Source organism: Pelodiscus sinensis, chromosome 1 (genome assembly GCF_052426305.1).
Source record: "Pelodiscus sinensis isolate ZL-2025 chromosome 1, ASM5242630v1, whole genome shotgun sequence".
Classification (NCBI taxonomy): Eukaryota; Metazoa; Chordata; order Testudines; family Trionychidae; genus Pelodiscus; species Pelodiscus sinensis.
The window spans coordinates 166,991,233-167,010,242 of record NC_143052.1 but is presented as its reverse complement, the minus strand read 5'-3'; the positions used below and the strand labels follow the sequence as shown (position 1 = coordinate 167,010,242).

General features: G+C 44.7%; 1 protein-coding gene across 7 annotated transcripts in view; it reads right to left on the bottom strand.

The window, feature by feature from the left end:
• The window catches only part of ILDR2 (immunoglobulin like domain containing receptor 2), a 58,116-nt gene that overhangs the window by 17,182 nt on the left and 21,924 nt on the right, over positions 1-19,010 (bottom strand). For 4 of the 7 annotated variants that reach the window (XM_075909205.2, XM_075909197.2, XM_075909198.2 and 1 more), the window contains 3 exons: positions 15,629-15,961; positions 13,861-13,980; positions 2,751-2,807 (listed from right to left, as the gene is read on the bottom strand). In XM_075909205.2, coding sequence (XP_075765320.2) covers positions 2,751-2,807; positions 13,861-13,980; positions 15,629-15,911 — 460 coding nt within the window. In that variant the 5' untranslated portion in view covers positions 15,912-15,961. The remainder of the gene's footprint in view (positions 1-2,750; positions 2,808-13,860; positions 13,981-15,628; positions 15,962-19,010) is intronic. The other 3 variants (XM_075909206.2, XM_075909204.2, XM_075909203.2) reach the window with 1 other exon arrangement.

Here is a 19,010-nt window from a genome sequence, read left to right as displayed (position 1 = left end):
AATAGTCCCGTAAATAAAGTTGCCAGGTGTCCAGCATTCACCCGGACAGTCTGGTAGTTTCTCCTACTGTTCGGTAAAAAAAATCAGAGAATACCGGACACCTAAAATGTCCAGTATTTTCTGATTTTTCCCCCCGGCCAGGAGGCACCTGGCAACCCTACAAATAATCAGCACGTAGCCTCCCAAGACCCCCAGCCCCCCATGCTTACCTACTTCCGCAAGGCTGCTGGCACATAATGGCTGCCAACCAAGGCTTCCCCTTTGTCTTACTGCTCAACCTCTCCCCTGTTCCTATACCTGCACTCACTCTTAAAGGGGACATGCTGTTTTATTTTTTTATTTAAAATTTTTTTTAGGTCTTGGAGTCCTTTTTTTGGGGGGGGGGGGCTCAACAACGTTGGTCTCCCCCCTCCCTTTTTTTTCCTTCAACAGAATTTTTTCCCAGTGGTTTTTTTTTGGGGTGGGGGGGGGGAATGTTTGGTATTTTTGTTTCAACCATCTGGCAACCCTACCTGTAAATGACCTAAACAAAGCTCTGCCTGCCCCTTCACTCCTAAGCCCACACATTCAATTATTCTTGTGAATGTACTTAAAGAACATAACATTCAACACTGCACCCAGCCAGGAAATCTGACAGCAGCCACATTTTTCTAACAGTGATGTCTTAGGAGAGCTCCATGCAGCCCAAAATGGAAAAGAGTGAAAATGTGTTAACACTCCCTAATCTCACTTATCTCAAGAAACTTAAGGGAATGCCATTCATCCAATCAAGGGAAACAAACAATATCACAGGCAACCAATCACAGTTCTGCAGTACTGGTCACATTTAAAATTTTTAGTAGCAGCTGGCCTCAGTTTTTCACAATCAATTCCTAAAAACATATTGTGCGGAAAATAACTCACCAGATTAACGTGCAAAGACTGGGATCTGCCTTCAGACATTCCAGGAACAGGAAAAGAGGCTAGATTCATTAAGTACCTTATATGTTTGGAGTTAATATTCCTATCACAGGGGTCTTGTAGTTATATGGAGGTTTTCAATGCATATCAACTTAGGGTATTGCTTAAGCAATGAGTACAAGGAAACAGAAAAAGACTCTGCTGGATCCATTACAAATGAAAATCAAGACATTTATCCAGGTAAAAGTATGATTCCATAATCTTTCTCCTAATATATCCATTGTTATTTCTTCACATAGCAGTTCTGAATATGGTCTATGGTCTAATTCATATAAACACCAAGGTTACTGCCTGATGACTATGTCTGCCTTGCTTAGTGTTCTCACAATCAGGAAACTTGTCCATAAGAATTGGTTTCTCTCTCTCTCTCTCTCTCTCTCTCTCTCTCTGTTTTACATTGTTTATTCGGTCGATAAAGGCAATTGCTTGGAAGCACAAGAAGCTGAAAGCTAAAGGCCTGTTTCTCCACTGTTATTGTCACCTGAACCTTTCCAAAGCAGATATAAAAAGCTACCTGATGAATATGGTAGCATGTTATATCCACTTTGCACAGCTGTAAATGGAAACAAAAGGTACAAGGCAGTGGAGAATCAAGCCTTTTTGAGGGTATTTGTTGAAAAGACTCCTACTTCATTGAATACTTTGTTGGCTTTAATGTTATGGTTAAAATTAGAGGTCTTTACCCTTTTTTCCATTTGTGTGTCTGAGGCAGATTATTCCCCCTTCATGTGTATTTAGAGCTGCTCTGGTGTATTAAAGTGGGCATGAGGAATCTTTTCTGGGGACCTTGGTTTAGTGCCCTCAGGCTACAGTCATCTCAGATGTACCCAGAACTGAATGTTTTCTCATCTCTTCTCTCTGAAAGACCATCTGGAGGATGGACTAGATCCTTTACAGGATTGAAAAACGTGTAAAAGTGGGATTCCATTAGGCTGGATAGTAAGGGATCTGTGCAGTCCAGAAAGTCCTCAGACCCCATCCCAACTATCTGGCTGTAGCTAGGATTCCCTGATAAAGTAGAGGAGCTGCACAGAAGAACAGCTCTCACAGCCTGGTTTGGCCTAGTATACCTCCTTTAGCAGGGTTGCTACTTGTGCAGCCTTTGCTGGCTGATTTTCATAACAATATCCCATAATATAAGGTTAAGCCACTAAAGGGTGCTTTTTGAGGCAAGACCATCCCTGGGAGGGTGCGGGACCTGGGGCAACCCTCCCTTGGGGTCCCAGGCGCAGGGTCCAGGGCAACTTCCCACCGCAGGCCTCACCCCACCTCTTCCCCCACTCCATCCTTCCCCCAAGCCCTGCCCCTGCTCCAACCCTTCCTGCCTCCATTGCACCCCTTTCCCCAAACTGTCCTATGTAAAGGACAGCGCTGTCTTGAGGGCATACAGAGATGGAGTCATACAGTACTTTGTAGACATATGAGGGTGCCAAGATACTACAGTATGGATAAAACGGAGTTTCTACAATCATGGTGGTGTATAAGCACACAGGCATATAGCTTGATATAAAAGTTAAAACCTTCAGTAAACAGACTTTTCCATTCTAAAGCTGGGCCTGCCTCTGCCTGCTACTTCTGTCTTTTGCATCCCTGTGTGACAGCCCCTCCCTATTCCCAGCATGAGGTTTGATATTTCTCAGTGCAAGGTGCACTTCCAACAAGGAACAGTTTATCACAGAATACAGGAGACGCACACAAGTCAGAAGGAAATGAATGTGCAGTGCAGCAGAGGGGTGGATAAACAAGGCAAGCAGGAGGGTGGGTGAATAAAGGGTTAAATGACTGAATACCTGGCATAATCTCCACAGCAAAACTGGGCAAGAGATCAGCAAGCAGCCCTGTCCTGCCTAGAAAAGACAGAAGAAGGAGAACAGAAGGGAGAGAGGTTACAGCAGAAAAAACACACTCCCCACCCCCTGCCTTAGCTTTCAGACCCCTTCCTCATCATGGGATTGACCCACATACACTCTATGAACTATATGGTTGAGGGATTTCATCACCTCAATAGTAATTGGCCTTGCTCAATGCCTAGTGGCTATTTATCTCTCTGGCCTTCATTTGACCAGCTGGGCTGAAGAGGGGTGGGAGAGGCAGGAATGGAGCCTTTCCAATATGGGCAGAGGCTTGCAAAAAGGGGATCTGTGCAGCATTATTACAAGGAGATGCCTGCAAGATATTGTTCTGCTAGCACGCATACTACATGTAGACATTAACACTCACACTCAAACATACTCATCCAGGGGTTTGAGTGATTGTTTTTAAAAAATCCTTTTACTGGCATAAAAAGGAGAGAGAACAAAAGACCACAGCTGGCTGGACTGAAAAAGGCATGACTCCAGTCCCCCCTACAAATAAGCCACATGCATACAGAACGTGTGTGTGTGTGATGTTTTCCTATATGGGACAATGCAGCTGCACAGATATATTCACAAGAAATACCATAATGCATAGATATAAGGAGGTGGAGGTATGATGGGGTATCTGTATAACTGAGAGATGCTGTGAAGCACAACAACCAAGAAAGAATTTTTGTAAAACCTTACTGGAGCTCTTGTTTTTCCCATTTGAATTTACAGTGAATGTGGTAAACAAAAACCAAGCCCTAAGGGGCAACTGGGTACTTACTCATTTTGGAACTGAATGTATGAAATGTTACTAGGGCATAGCATATGTCTTCAATGTAGTTAAAGTATACTACAGGCATCTGTGCATATACAGAATGCTCCTATGTGCATATGTGCAATGTGTATTTTTATATAGCAGCAACAGTTTGCTAGGTTATTTACAGACATGAAAGGAGAAGAGCTTGCAATCTGAACAGACACATGGGGGGGCGTGGAAAGTAAGGCAAGCAACTAAGTATAAATCAGGGGAAGGTAATATAAAGTCACCTTTAACACTCCCACCTCCAGGTTTTGCACTGAGCATAGTTCAAACATACTGATTAAGTGAATGCAAAATTCTTGGCTTCTAGTGTCTCCCCGACACATGTTAAAATCAATCAGAATCTCAGTCTCCACTTTTTCATTGCTTTCACAGAGCATCTAGAGAAATCAGAAATCCACACAAATGGCTGCTGGAGCCACCAGGAACATTCTAAATTCAAACAGTACTTTACAACCCATTGCAACTCATCAGAGGTGTTCTGGTACTCACATCAGTCCCAATGAGCTTTCAGATTCTCAGCAGAAGATGTAACGCTGATCCTTCAGATAAAGTGTTCCTTGTTTATTACTTTTAAAATAGGGTTCTGTCCATCAATCTTTAACAACTATTTCATCTATGTGTCCAAAGAATTTCATGGAAACCAGGTAGTCCATTCCCTGGAAGTACCAAATGCCCAGTCTACTCTTAGCCAGCATACACATATATGCGTGTCATGTACACAGGTCATGGGCCATGCATCATATGTATCAGATACAGGCAGTCCCTGACTTACGAACGGGTTACATTCCGAACACCTGGTCGTAACTCGATTTGGTCATAAGTCAGAAATACCCTTAAACACGCTGCCCGCGTTGTTCGAAAAACTTGACGTACATGGTTCTCAACTCGAAAATACATATAATGGGGTTAATGGGAGGTTGGTCGTAAGTACAGATGGTCGTAAGTCGGTGTGTTCATAAGTTGGAGAGTGGCTGTATATGCCAAGTAATACTTGCATATCCCAGGCATGTACTTCACATGCATACCAGATGTATGTCTCCCATCACAAGTATGCTATACTCATACATGCTCAACATGCATATCAAATATGTGCCTTATTCACGCACAAGAATCACAGGCATGCAAAATATATTTGTGGGTACAAACACATTTACATTGCATGGCTGCAGAAAACATGTCTGCTTCCTGTTTGTTTACTCTGCATGAAGGCAGACTGTGTCCCTTGCAGTGACATCAGAGTTAAGTGGATGGTAAAATAACCCAGGCTAAGGGTGGGACTGTGATATACCAGTTGGGAGCAGGGACAGGCCTGGGTATCTCCATTGCTCAATGTGGTGCCTTTCATTGGAAGCTGACCCAAAAGCCTGAGCTCCCTGCAGCAGGGCTGAGTTCTATGAATGGTGTTTCATGGTTCCAAGAACAGGCTGGTAAAAAACTATAGCTGTAAGTTGTGATGGGGTGGAGGCAAATGTCAGAAATAATGCTGCTGTTGGAACATCCGAAATTGCTTAGAAGACAAACAAGGCAACCATTTCATGCAATCTGTGCAACTGTTTACTCAGTTAAACCCCTTCAATAAGCGCAATGTGATGGCTCTGAATTTAGGAGAGGGAGTGAATCTCTTCACCATGCCAGAAGAGGAAATAAAGCTGGAATCTTAAGAATTCAGCAAAATTCCCAGCTTCACATCAGCAGGATCTGCATTGTCTCTGCACTCACGGCTTTCTCCCCACTCCTCCCTGTCTGTGTGAGGGATTCAGTCTTGTGAAGGAATTCACAAAGCCCTCTCAGGAGAGGCCAATTCAGTGAAACCTAGGGCAGAGGCCACATCTGGATTTAAACCTGTTGACATGAATAGCCCTGAAAACAATAAAAAGATTCACTGAATGACTGCACCTCAACTAGTTTTCAGCACTTTGATTCATTCCCTAGGCTGAGTTAATTCATTGGTAACCAGTCCCTTCAATACCATTTAACTTCCCCCCTTCACAGACCCTCCCCCTGCTCTTCATTTTTAATAACGGCTGTTAAGTAGGCTAGGCTGCAAAGAAACACTACAGCTGACCCAGCCGCTCTTGTTCATACCAGCGGTTACCACAGCAACGGCTGGGGGAGTTAGCGCGCAGACTTGTCATGAATGCTCGCTAATTGAAGGCCGACTTTCCTCCCACGGTGATGAGCAACAAGTGAAGCAAAAATATACAGTGAGAGGGAGGGATTAGGGGCCTCAAGGGCACAGGGAGTGAGAGAGAAGATTTTTTCACCTCCAGGTTTATCTTCATTCAGGCCCAGGATGGCAAAAAGTGACGTGCTGCATGAAACGAATGAGGGGCATCAGCCTAGTTCCTAGTGAACAGGTGCCCTAGCAGGCCACCCTAATTAGGATTAGCTGCCTACTGCTCCCATGCCCTGAAATCTCAATAGAAAAGCCAAAGACTCAATGGGCCACAAAGATATACTTCCCTCTGCTCTCTAGACTGGCAGAGGTCAGTGAGGAGAAGGCTCATAGTCCCTGTCCTGTCCCTCTCGTATGAATAAAGGCCAGCCTCTATATAAATCTGCCTCCTCTCATTTGCACCAAACTAATTTTTTTAAAGTAAGTTTGAAAGAAGGAGAGCAGGGTCTAGAAAGGAGCTGTCACGGAGAAAACAGTTTATTCAAATACCCTGATAAATGGCCATTTGTTTTTGTGGCCTGTTTATTATTGCTTAGCCTGTCTCGGAAAGCGGACTGCAGGCATTTTGATAAATGGATTAAAATGGCTGTCTAATGTCAACATCTCTTCTGTAAATGCCTCTATATCCACAAGGACTGCAACTTCTTACGCTAGCACGTTTCAGTGAATCCCAGAAGACATCTCTATGTGAAGGACACTGGATGGCCCAATTTTACAGGCTTGTCCCGGATGGTTTTATTCAAAGTAGGAGTTTGTTCTTGTGTCAATAAAAATCTGGGACATGTTTGTCTCTATTCCCGCCGCACTGCTGATTATGCTTTCCACACAAGCAGCTCCAGCAACTGCTACTCAGTTGTTCCCCCAACATGCACCTGCTGTCTCTCAGGCACAAGCGGAAGTTATGAGCACTTAACTGCAGCTGAGAGGCACAAAGACTAGAGTGGCAGCACAAGCATAGCAAGGCCCATTACCAAGTGGGAGGAGGCTCTTTAGCCTTATACCTGGGCTCTGGTGTAGAGGGACAGGGGAAGGAGAGGAAAATCGGGGATAAGACAAGAGAAAGCAAGGCAGACATGGAAGGTAGGGAAGTAAAAAGGAAGGGGAGAGGTGTCCTAAAATTGGGGCAGGAGTGAGAGAAAAAACAAAAGAACTTAAAAGCATAAAATGCAGAGTAGATGATACACACAGAAGGAGAGGAGCAAGAAGTTAGTATGACCTGGAGCAGAGGAGACAAAAAGCAGAATGGAATGGGGTCTATAGAGGAGGGTAAAAAAGAGAGTTAGAGAAAATAAGGAGGGCACGTGGGAGTAAGTATATTTAAGAGCAGAAGGAATCATGGATGGGAGTGGCAATACATCCCCTTCGGGGGGCTGACACTCTGGTCCTCCCCCAGCAGCAGTGCCTCACTGTGGAGGGCAGTAGGGACAGACATTTATTCCCTTCCCAGTAGCAGATGAACGTGCTAGTCCCAGCAATCTGTTACACACAAGGGACCTTGGCACTTGGAGAATGATCCAGTAGGGGCACCAGAAAGCGTGGCTCTCGTAAATTGGTGGCTCTTCCAAGGCAGCTACTAGGAGATTTATTGGGAGAGTGTGGCCTTGTAATGAGTTCCTCCTTGCTCTCTCTGGGCACAGTAAACTTTTTTCTTTCCCTTCCCTTTTTTCTCTGTTTGTCAATCCGAGGGAGAAACAGAGGCAGCCCTTCTTGGAGATCAAAGCTTTAGCAGGCAACAAAGACCTCCAAGGAGGCTGTTGCCATGGAAACCTTAGTAGCTCAGGTCTTTTAATCAAGCCATTCTCCTTTGTTAGCAGCGTGTGGCTGGGGCTGACAAATAAGAAGGAAGGGGGAAAAAATCCTTGGCAACAAGTAGCATTTCTAAATGGCATGAAATAAGTAACAGGAGGCGAGGGATTGGACAAAATTTCAAGAGAGAGGCAGCAATGTTGCATGGGTGTGTACACCCTTGGGGTGTGTCTACACAGCAAAGATATTTCAGAATAACGGCCATTATTCTGAAATAACAATGCAAGCGTCAACACAGCAATTCTGTTTTTTCAAAATAATTTTGAAATAATGGATGGCTAATTTGACTTCTGTAAACCTCATTCTACAAAGAATAACTCGAATTCCGAAATAGCTATTTCAAAATAAGGCATGAGTAGACACTCCACTTCTGCTATTTCGAAATAGCCCCCTCACCAGGGCCATTCTAAGTTATTCCTCCTAGGGCTCTGCATCGAGATAGCATGTCGACATTAGGGTAGTCTGCCTCGGACTAATTTTGAGGCTTCCCTGCAGTGTAGCTTATTCCGAAATAACTGGGCAGTTTAGATGTAGCCTTGGTGCCCTCACCAAGGCACTCACAGAAGTGAATACAAACTGGTCTTCCTTCTCTTGCCTTTGTAAAAATAAAATTACTGAATGCTCCTGCCCACTTTATGACTCTCTGATCCAGGCAGAGCTATGGTTGAGAAAGTCTTGGCTATAAAGCTGTTTGTGAGCCTTCCTAGGCTGAATTCTGGGCTCCTAGCCTCCTGTGCATGCCAGCTTGCACATCTGCCATCTGCCAGCTACTGTGACAATAGGCTGGGATGTTACTGACAGCTCTTCAATGGCATAAAATGAAATGCAAATAGCTGTCATCTTGTTAGGGCAGTTTCCTGCCCTGCACTCTGGATTATAGAAGTTGATGTGGACTCAGTCTCTCATGGGCCAAAATAAACTAAAGCTGGCACTGTTTATGTCAGGTAAAATAAGTCTCCTAATTAGCTAAGAACTTAGCACGAAGGTCTAACCACACACACAGCAGCATGCATGGATTTATACAACAAGTAGGTAGCTATTATTATAATGAGTCTACGTATACAAGTAGGTATATATAACTACAACTATAACTCTCTGTGAGTATTAGGCTTGGAAGAATTTGATTTTTATGCTTTATCAATTTTGACAGGTAACATAAATTATGTATTTTTTAGTTTATCAATTTTAAGCATTTGCTTACTAACACTGGATTAAGAAAACCTCAGATGCTAATTGTTTAATTTAAAAGAATTTACTTGAGAAGTCTAGGAGATTCATTAATAAAATTCAATCTGATAATTGCATAATTCAAGTTGTGTTAATTGACCTGCCAAATGGAACAAAGAAGACAAGAAGTCAACAGTTGACTAGCAAAGCAGTGTGGTCCATTAGTTAGAGCACCAGACTGGCAATTAGGTTTCCTGACTCTTCTAGAAACTCACTGTAGGTCTGAGAACTAGTCAACTTGACTTATCTGTGCCTCAATTTCCCCAGCTGTAAAATAGGCATTATATTTAATTACCTGGGTAAAGAGCTTTGAGGTCCTCAGATGAAAAGGGATGTAAATAATAATGTTGTTATACGTGTAGTGCATTCCATGGGTTTAATAGAGACAGTGAGCCTGAGCTACAGACATTACTTAGCTTCACTAAAAGGTCTTGGTCTCCCAGGAAAGAACATGAAATAAACTAGCATCACCAGAACCCCAGGATGTCATTGCAATGCACTGTATTAGCCTTGACATTGCAGTGTGTATAGTGCCTAGCACAGTGGGACTCTGATCCCTGAGTGGGGCTTCTAAGTGCTATAATAATATAATTATTTAATAATAATTTGTATTAAAGCTCTTTTGAATAGCACCCTGTCCTTATGCTAGAGTGGGTTCACTTGCTCCCAATCTCATTCCTGACTCTATAGCAAAACACTTTTGTTTTCTCCTCCTGATTCCTTTAGATGAGGGGTGGGCAATAAAAAGGCAGCAGTTCACTAGGGTTAGCGCCTAGCAGACCGCAGCCGCTACATTTAACCGTGAAGCCACAGGTACGGGCAATTGCAGCTCCCCTTGGCCACGGATCATCACTCCCGGCCAATGAGAGTTGGGGGAAGAAGCGTAGATGGGGAACAGCAATTCGCAGCTAACGGGAGCTACCATCGGAGGCCGCGCAGGTAAATACAGCAGCAGTGGCCCACCAGGGGCTAACCCTGGGGAACTAGATCCAGCCGCTGAGCCGGTATTTGCCTTCTCCTGCTTTAGATAAGGGTAGATAAAGGTCCTGATTCAACAGCTCATGCCCATAAATGCTTTGCTGAACTTTAGGCAAATGCTAAAATCCCATTGGCTTTACTGAACAGGAGTGGATTTAAACTCATGCTTACATGTTTTGCTGAATTGGAGCCAAAGTGAGAACAGCCAATGTAATTTTACAGCGCAACCAGGAGCTACCCTTATCTTTTATGTTGTGGAAGTGTGATGCAGGGACACTAAAATCCCAGCCTGGCTACTCAGATCAAGATGGAAGATTGCAGATGCAACCTGCAGTCTCTATGGGGTGTATGTCCAAATAAAGACATGCACAGCTACAAATTACTCGATTTATTCAAATTATAGTAGAAGTAGATATGACCTGGAACAGAGGAGACCTGCTAATTAACGCCTTGATTGGGCAAAGTTTGGGACCCTCTGTCCTTATTTATGTTGATATCACTGTATTTTTGCCTCCGAGATCTTCCACATGTTTTGATGTCAAATTATCTTGTTTAACAGCATCCTCCCTTTAACCTGCATACTTTGTTAGGCTTCTGCAATTCAAACCTGAGTGATTTTTCCTATTTCCTCTTAAGCACTCATAGATTTCCTCTCTTCTTCTGCCCTCCCCAATTTCCGTTTTCATTGTTTCACGTGTTAAAGAGGTAGAATTCCTGCTTCCCTCACAACCTCCAGCCGATATTTAAAAGATACAGTGACCCCCAAAATAAACAATGTACAGTCTGTTTTAAAGGGAAAAGTTAACAGGGAGTAGACACTGTGCATGACACAAAACTGAAACTTTTTCAGATATCATCTCTTTACTGTTTCAGCTGTTCTCAATAAGAAATCAGCACTCCATCTGATCATCAAAAAAAAAAAAGTCTCAATGAGTATCCCCTAAGACTGCAGAAGTTCTCATATTTACATTTATATTCACTCTGTCCTTGCAATTCACTAATATCCAGAAGAGAAGTGGGATGGAATCAGAATATCTCAGGAAGTTCCAAACTATTAAGAAACAGTATGTCTTTATTGCTGGCTGCCTATCTCCTGCATCTCCAGGGGGGGGTACTGTCTTGCTTTCAGTCATCACCATGCTGAGAGAGAAGGAGAAGCAGGAAAAAGAATAAGAAGAACTGGAAGGACAAGGAAATCAGGAAAAAGTAAGATAATTAGGATGTCACTGATACATACACATAATGGACTTGATCATTTTGTCTGATGACCAACACCCAGGAGAGAAAATGAGTGCAAGCTGCTCCAACCAGCTTATCAAGCGGTGCAAACGACACCCAGCACAAGACTGCTCTCATGCTCTTAGAGAACCAGTTGATGTGCAACTGCTGCATGCAGACAAACAAAGTGCAACTACAGAAAACAGGCTTTAAGAATGGAAAAGCAGTTGTGGTCAAGGTAAAGTGGCTTGAGCTGCAAATTTCCTCCCAGTAAAAGCACAAAGGACTAGGGCAACATGATGGAATATATCAACCCCCACACTGGTGAGTGAGGACTAAGAGGCTGTTCTGGATGCAAGAGGTCATGCTCCCTGGCCTCTTCTGGGCATGCTCCCAGTAACAGGAGCATTCAACAGGGAGTAGCTCAGCCCAAACTGGGATAGCCAAGGAGGAGAGCAATTATGTGCAGAAGCATTCTGCTGTGGAGCTGCCAGGACTGGGCCTCCTAAACAAGCCACTAAAAGTCCACTGACTGCAGGAGCTGATGACAACCATGTGCTTTTGAGATCTACTGATGGAAAATGCTATTAGGAGCTCAGTGTTGTTAATTATTTATTGTTATACTGAGATTTGATGACCAGGTAGGTGCCTTTGGAGTGTGAGGCTGAGCCACAGTTAAATAGCACCGTTAAATCACCACACAGCAATAGCCATACTGGCATCACGTAACAAGACCTGTGACTAGTATTTGGCAGACATAGGCCTAAATTGAGGCTGGATCCAGACCTAGATTTAGAACAATGCCAAAGTTAAGAGTTATTCAGATATGGGGTTCAGGCTCGTATCAAGTACATGGTGCATGATAATGCCATGGAATTAGACATGGATATGCCAGCGGTTAACGCTGATTTCCTTTGCCCCAAAGCCCACTGTCCACCTCATGTTTGTGGCTGGGTTTTGGCAGTGTGTTAAAATACATCACTGTGTCTGTAGTCCATCTTGGCTAAGTATTCTTCTACCAGCATTACCATGTGCAGCACTGTTCTCCCCTGTTTAGATGTCATCTGAATGCTCATATGATCCAGAAGGCCAACATGTGTGCATGTACAGCCTCTATACAAGTTATCTATCCATATGTTGTAATATAACCTTCTCCACAATAGCAATATACAACATACACCATAACGGAAAGTTGTATTTCATCAGGTGGACCATGCTCTCTCCACCTTCCACTTCTCTGATTTCAGGTTTTAACTTCTAATTTCTAGGAGGATTAATTTAAGTCAAATGATGGCTCATGCTGTAAGAGAAAAGAGTTGATTTTGGCTGAGGTTTAAAATTTTGTTTTCCTTGACTGAAGGCTTGTCTATACAAGAAGCTATGCTAGTGTAAGGCAGGGTGTGAATTTATGGTGAGAGAGTTATACTGGTATAAACCCCGATAGGACATTCCTATTAAAGTACAAGAGTGGCTATACTGGATAGAGCAGTACTGGGTTGAGAGGTCCCACCCCTCAGCAGCTGTAGGGCATGCTCCAGTTGGAGGCATAGTTTAAAAGGACATGGGCGGCCAGAGAAAGGACCTATAAGCTTTATCATGAAGTGAGGATGATACCTGGAGCTGTGAGAAGAGTAGCTCCAGTACTCTTATGGCCACTCTGGAAGCAGTGATCTGGTGATCCAGATCTGCCCTTCTCTCTGGGAGCTGAAAATTCACAAGACCTACAAAGAACTGGGCATTGTCTATAGTGACCTTCTATAGTCTGGACCTGGTGGAGTAGATGGGTCCTCTTCCCTGGTTCCTCTGCCCCTCTCAGATGAGAGAGCCCTAATGGGAGAGGAAGGGACACTCCTGAGAGAGACTGAGACCTGGACTAACGTGGTCACTCACATGTTCCTGGAATATCAGACATTCTGGTGCTTCTGTGAATGGTGTGGGTCCACCCATCAGAGTGATCTTATACACATGGTGTGTGAGAAGTCACACTGCATAGGCGATGCCATTTTCAAGAGTGTCCTATGCTGCCTCAGGAGGCATAGCACACTCCTCAAAATAGAGTCTCCTGTCTGAAACTAGCCAAAAAAAGAGGATTGTCTGGTATAAAACCAGACGAGTGACCTCCCTAGCTGCGGCCTGCCGTAGAATGTTTGGGATGGAAAGAACCATGGATTCATGGCCTGTCCAGTAGGCCGGCTGGCTATCAGACCAATAAGCTACAGGAACCTTTTCCCAGTTTAGTTTATGGTGCTTTGGAGGTAGTTTGAGATAAACCAGAAAAGACTGTTCTTATTCCAGAATAAGTATGTCCACATGAGGAAATCAACTACTATAGTAATTGAACAATATTGGTATAATTATATTAGTATAACTGGAAAAATCTCTCACGTAGACAAGCCTTTATAGCAAAAATTGGTGCCCTCTCAATTCCTCTCAAGAGAATCTGAGAGAACATTAGGGGTTCCATTACAGATCTTAAATCTAGCAAAACACTGTGCATTTGGAATCTATTTAGTGTATATTTTAAAAGACACAGTCTCATATTTTTTATTTCCTTTGATTTTTGTCAGTTTAAATCTTAAACAAAAGATTTCATTCTCTACTGCCTTGCTCCTCAGATACTCATTGGCACATGTGCCAAGTGAGAGCTATGTTGATGTGAAATAAGGTGCAAATAACTGCCCCATGGGCAGGACAGGGGAGAATCAAACCCAGAAAATGTAATATGTATATGCCACACTCACAATATGCTGCATGAAACATATGCAGAGGGAGAGACAGAGCACCAGAGCCTTCTTCCAGGGAAGAAGCAAATTGTGAAGGTGGCTCACCTAGAACCAGCAGCTCCACTGACTCTTCATTCTTGCCCTCCAAGTCGTCAGGGGTGATGATGAGACAGTAATAGAGCCCACTGTCTCCCCACATCAGCTTCCCAATTTGGAGGTCTGCATCTGAAAAACAACAATTGCAGAGGGTGGGGCCATCCCTCAGCATCATCAAGAAGTGAAGGGTTATAAACACTGGCTCCAACACTAACTGCAGCCCCCTGGGAGCTGCCAATAGATTTTGTTTCCCGGGAGGTTTTGGGGAGGATTACATCCCTAGCTAGTGCTGTGTGAAAGATCAAGCCTCTTGCTGAAGAACGCCTTCTTTCGAAAGAGGAACTTTCGAAAGAAGGCGTTCTTCCTCGTGAAATGAGGTTTACTGCCATCGAAAGAAAAGCCGCGTTCTTTCGATTTAATTTCGAAAGAACGCGGCTTGAGTCTGGACGCAGGGGAAGTTTTTTCGGAAAAAGGCTACTTTTCCCGAAAAAAACCCTGAGTCTGGACATAGCCCAAGTGGGCCTTGTCTATGGCATTATTCCCATTCCACACACATCACCACATCTTACTTAGGTACATCTGTTTTCAGAGCAGTGGGATTGGATCCTCTCTTAAGATCCAGTCCTACCTCCCTCTGGAATTAACAGGGAGCTGGACAGATCCCTTAATGTACAATGTAAATAGGGCTTCTTCAAAAGAGAGCATCCAGACTCACTGGATGCTTTCTTTCGAAAAAGCCGCTTTTTCGAAAGTTCAACGTGCAGTCTAGACGCTCTCTTTCGAAAGAGGCTCTTTCGAAAGTATCTTTCGAAAGAGCCTCTTTCGAAAGAGGCTTGCAGTCTAGACATAGCCAAAGAGTGCACAGCAGAGGATGAAGTCCTTGGACACTAATTCCACTTCCTTTCACCCTCCTTACTGGCAATGGTCCTGTGTCTTGACAGTATTCCTGCTGGGCAGGTGGGGTTTAGATGCTGCTTCCTCTGGAACACATCAACCACCAACCAAAACCGTCACTAGAAAACAAAGTAAAATATTTCCTTCCTCTCCATAGGTGAGTGTTTTTTCTCCACACCAGGGAGCAAGTGACAAGTAACCCCTACAAACTAGCTGGCTGGTTGAGTTAGAGGATGAAATGTATTGAAGAGGCCTAGTCTCACATGATGTCCTCCTGCAAAAGATTGAGAGAAGTCTGAGCTCCCCCCAACTGACTTCACTCGGCTTAAATCTCTTCCTTTTTCTCCCTCCTGAAGCAGGAGTAGGTTTAGGTCTCAGTTGGAGTAGACGGTGAAGCCCAGAATTGAATGTATCTGAGAGGTAGCATTACTCCATTATGTGGGCAGGGCAGGAGGAGAAGAGGTTTGTTCAAAAGAATAGGAAGAGTTTGTGAGGAGAAAAGCTCAGCCATGGAGGCAATTCCACATTCACTACCATAGGAGGAGCTGGCAGGGTTTGGGTCCATCAGTGGGATCAGTGAGGAGAAGCTTGGAAACAGAATACCCGTTAACCCCCTTTGTGGAGCAGGTTGAAAGCCCAGGAGGAATGGATTTGAATTCCCCTCTCTGGGTCAGATTTAGTTGGGAAAGTCCATTGTATAAGAATGAGCTTGTACCTTTGGGTCCAGGTACATGACCGAGATCCTGAAGTACTAGAATTATGCAGAAAATAATTAATACCCTGCTCCAGATGGAGTTGACTAAACAATTTCCAACAGCCCTCAGTATTCATAATTGCCAAGGAATTATTTTAAACAATACTAAAGCAGGCTGGGGAGCATTACCATGGACTATGGTGACATCTCTTTCCTTATAGAAGTCCCCTATTGTCACCGCAGATCCCTGCTTGGAGGCTACAACTCGGACGGTCCTTCTGCTGTCCACACAGTCCAGGTAGGGATCCCATTCCAGGTTCCTTTTGCTCATCGGTTGTATTCCCGAGGTGGCCAGACCCAAAGCTTCTCCTGTGCGGTCCTGGCAGTAGGATTTAAACCTCCATTGCACCACAGCTGGCCGGGTGGAGGAAGTAGAAAAACCGCAGCGAAGCAGGGCAGGCTGAAAGAGCATAGCAATCTTCTTCTTCTCAGGCACTGTGACCAGCAATCCCTCAGCCAGAGCTGCAAAACAAAAACACTGGTATCATCCCTCAGCATGATCTGGACAACAGGCTCTGGGCACAGATGGAATTAGATGTTTCACAATGGTGTCTTTCTTGCATGCACGTAGACTTTTTATAGTGGTCACCAACCAGTCAATCACGATAAACTGGTCAATCCTGGAGACTCTCTCAGTCGATCCCAATTTCTGGTGGTGCAGTGGGGCTGCAGCTAGGGCAGGCTCCCTGCTTGCCCTGGCCCCACATTGCTCCTGGAAGTAGCAAACATGACCCTGTGGCTGAGGGAAGATCAGGAGTCTCTTGGAGCTGCTGCTGACTGCCAGCACCATCCCCACAGTTCCCATTGGCTGGGAACAGGGAACTGTGCCAAACAGGAACTGTTTGGGCGGTGCTTGCAGAGAGGGGCAATGCGCAGAGCCACAAGACCCCTTAAGGGCTACAGGTGCACATTGGACCGTTCAGGGAGCGGTGCAGGGCCACAGCAGGCAGGGAGCCTTACTTAGCCCCACTGCATCAACTGGGAGCTGCTCGAGGTAAGTACCACCCACAGGAGCCCATACTATAACTCTGTTCCCAGAACCAGCACCCCAAAATCCTTGAAACCCTCCTGTACCCCAACATTCTAGCCCAGCCCAGAGCCGCCTCCTGCATCCAAACTCCCTCCTAGAGCTTGCACCCTTCATTCCCATCCTGTACCCCAACCTCTCCCATCCACACTGTGAACCCCTTGGCCCCAGCACCCTCTCCCAAACCCCAAACTTCTATCCCAGCTCAGTGGAAGTGAGGGTGGGAAAGAGCAAATGACAGAGAGAGGGGGATGGAGTGAGTGGGGCAGGAGTGGAGTCTTGGAAAAGACGCCAGGTAGCTCCTGGGTTGCCCTTAAATTTAAAAAAGTGCTCTTGGGCACAAAAAGGTTGGAGACCACTGACTTATAATGATCATCCAATTTTAGGTACTGGGATGGAATTTCCCACAAGATATGTTAGCAAAGCGTATAGCGAGTACGAGGGGGCTATCCTTCTATGTTTGGGGAATAGGAATAAGACTACCCAGAGTTTGGCTCAAAGGCCAAATGTAACATCTTTGTGGCAGGAGCCATATTTTTGTTCTGTATTTGTACAGTACCTAGTACAACGGAGTCATCTCACCCATTACTGGGGTTCCTGGGCACCACAGGTTACACAAATAATATATACATAAAAATATACAGCAGCACTGGGATGATGACAAAAGTGGATAATGGCAACTGCCTGTATTATTGTAAGTGAATTTACAAGAAGTTTCTGTCCATCTACTGGGGAAGATCCAATGATTATATGAGTTTAGTTTTGATTAGAGATGTTAAAAATGATTAATTAGGTAATCCTGTAACCATGAAAAATCTTAGTGGTTGCACAGTTACATGTGGCAGTCTCTGCAGTATAAAGCTTATACTTGAGAGCCCAAGCACAGCCAGCTCCCTGGGAGCAAGGCCGGCAGCCAGCCCCACTCCCAGAGAACTGGCTGCACTCTAGGCTCTGCAATATAAGTAGGGCAGCAGACAGCTGCCCAGGAGTTTTTAAGCCAGCTCCCAGCATGCCTGGGCTCCTGCCTGCCGCCCTGCTCCTGGGGAGCCAGCTGCTGCCCCGCACTGCTGCTTCCAGCCCCACCGCTAGCTCCCAACTCAGCTCTCAGCCCCACTCTTGGCTCTCAGCCGTACTCCCAGGGAGCACCTGCCACTCCACTCTGCAAGCTCTGATAGGGTATGTCTACACTAGCTCGTTAATTCGAGCTAGGTAGGCAAATCAGGCAACCGGAGTTGCAAATGAAGCCCGGGATTTAAATATCCCATACTTTATTTGCATGTTGCCGTCCAGCCGCCATTTTTAAATCCCCCTTAGTTCGAACGAACTGCCCGCGGCTACACGCGGCAGTTTAAAGTTAATCCGAACTAAGTCCTTACTTCGGATTAACTGTTACTCCTCATGGAATGAGGTAGCAGCATGGGGTGGCAACCAGCCCCCCTGGAGTAAGGTTGGGAGCTGGTGTGTAACCAGTAACTGATAAGCTCATGCTTATTGGCTAACTGTTTAAAGTGTTACACTATTATGTCCCTAGCTTTTATATTAAAATAAGAAGATGAGAGGAGAGAGCATATTAGACACATGCAAAGGAGTAGGCATTTTTTGAATAAGGATACTCTATGAAATAGATTGTCAGTGGGCCAGATTCTGATCTCACTCATATCAGCACAAATCCAGACAAATTCCACTGATTTCAGTCGTGTTACCCAAGCTCCACTCCAGCATAACTCTCAGTAGATTCTGGCTCCAGGTAATGTGCATTAACAGTCCCACGCCCAACACTGAGGCACAATTGATGTGTCTCCAGATCACGCTACTCTTGCTGCAACTGGAGTGCAGTCTGGGCTCTAAGTAAACTCTCAACATGTGGAAGGAGCAAAGGATAGTGGCCAGAATTCTTAGGAATCTACATTACATGGGAAAAGGCGTTACTTGGTATCTGACATTTGATTTATCTGCCAGCTGACAGGAGAACTGCATCCCCACCTGGCATATTAGACCTCGGACAAGACATGTGGGAGTGAATTACACGGGTGATTGCTGATGCATCCTTCTTTTTCTGTAGTTTAAGGTGAGTCTAAGTACCAGTGAAAGGGGCCAGTTGACAGACCATGCTCTATTTATCCATTTCATGGGGAGCTGCAAACTCAATGCAAGCTTCTCTTGAAGGACCCTCATTCCTGCATTGCAAGGACCACTTCTAGGAGTTATTGTTTTAAAAGTATTATCACAGTCCTATTAATATGCAAGCACAGATAAGGGATATCCCCTGCCTCGAATACCTTACATCCTAATTAAGACACATAAGAGGAGAAGAGCTGATCTATACTTAGTTTTACCCTTATAACTGTATTAAGGACATGCTTTTATTTTTGTGGCCATAGGTTATGTCTACCCCAGAGTGCGATGTGGAAGGTGTAACTTCCAGCTCATAGAGACATGCCCACACTGGCTCTGATTGAGCTAGCGCATAAAAAATAAAGCGTA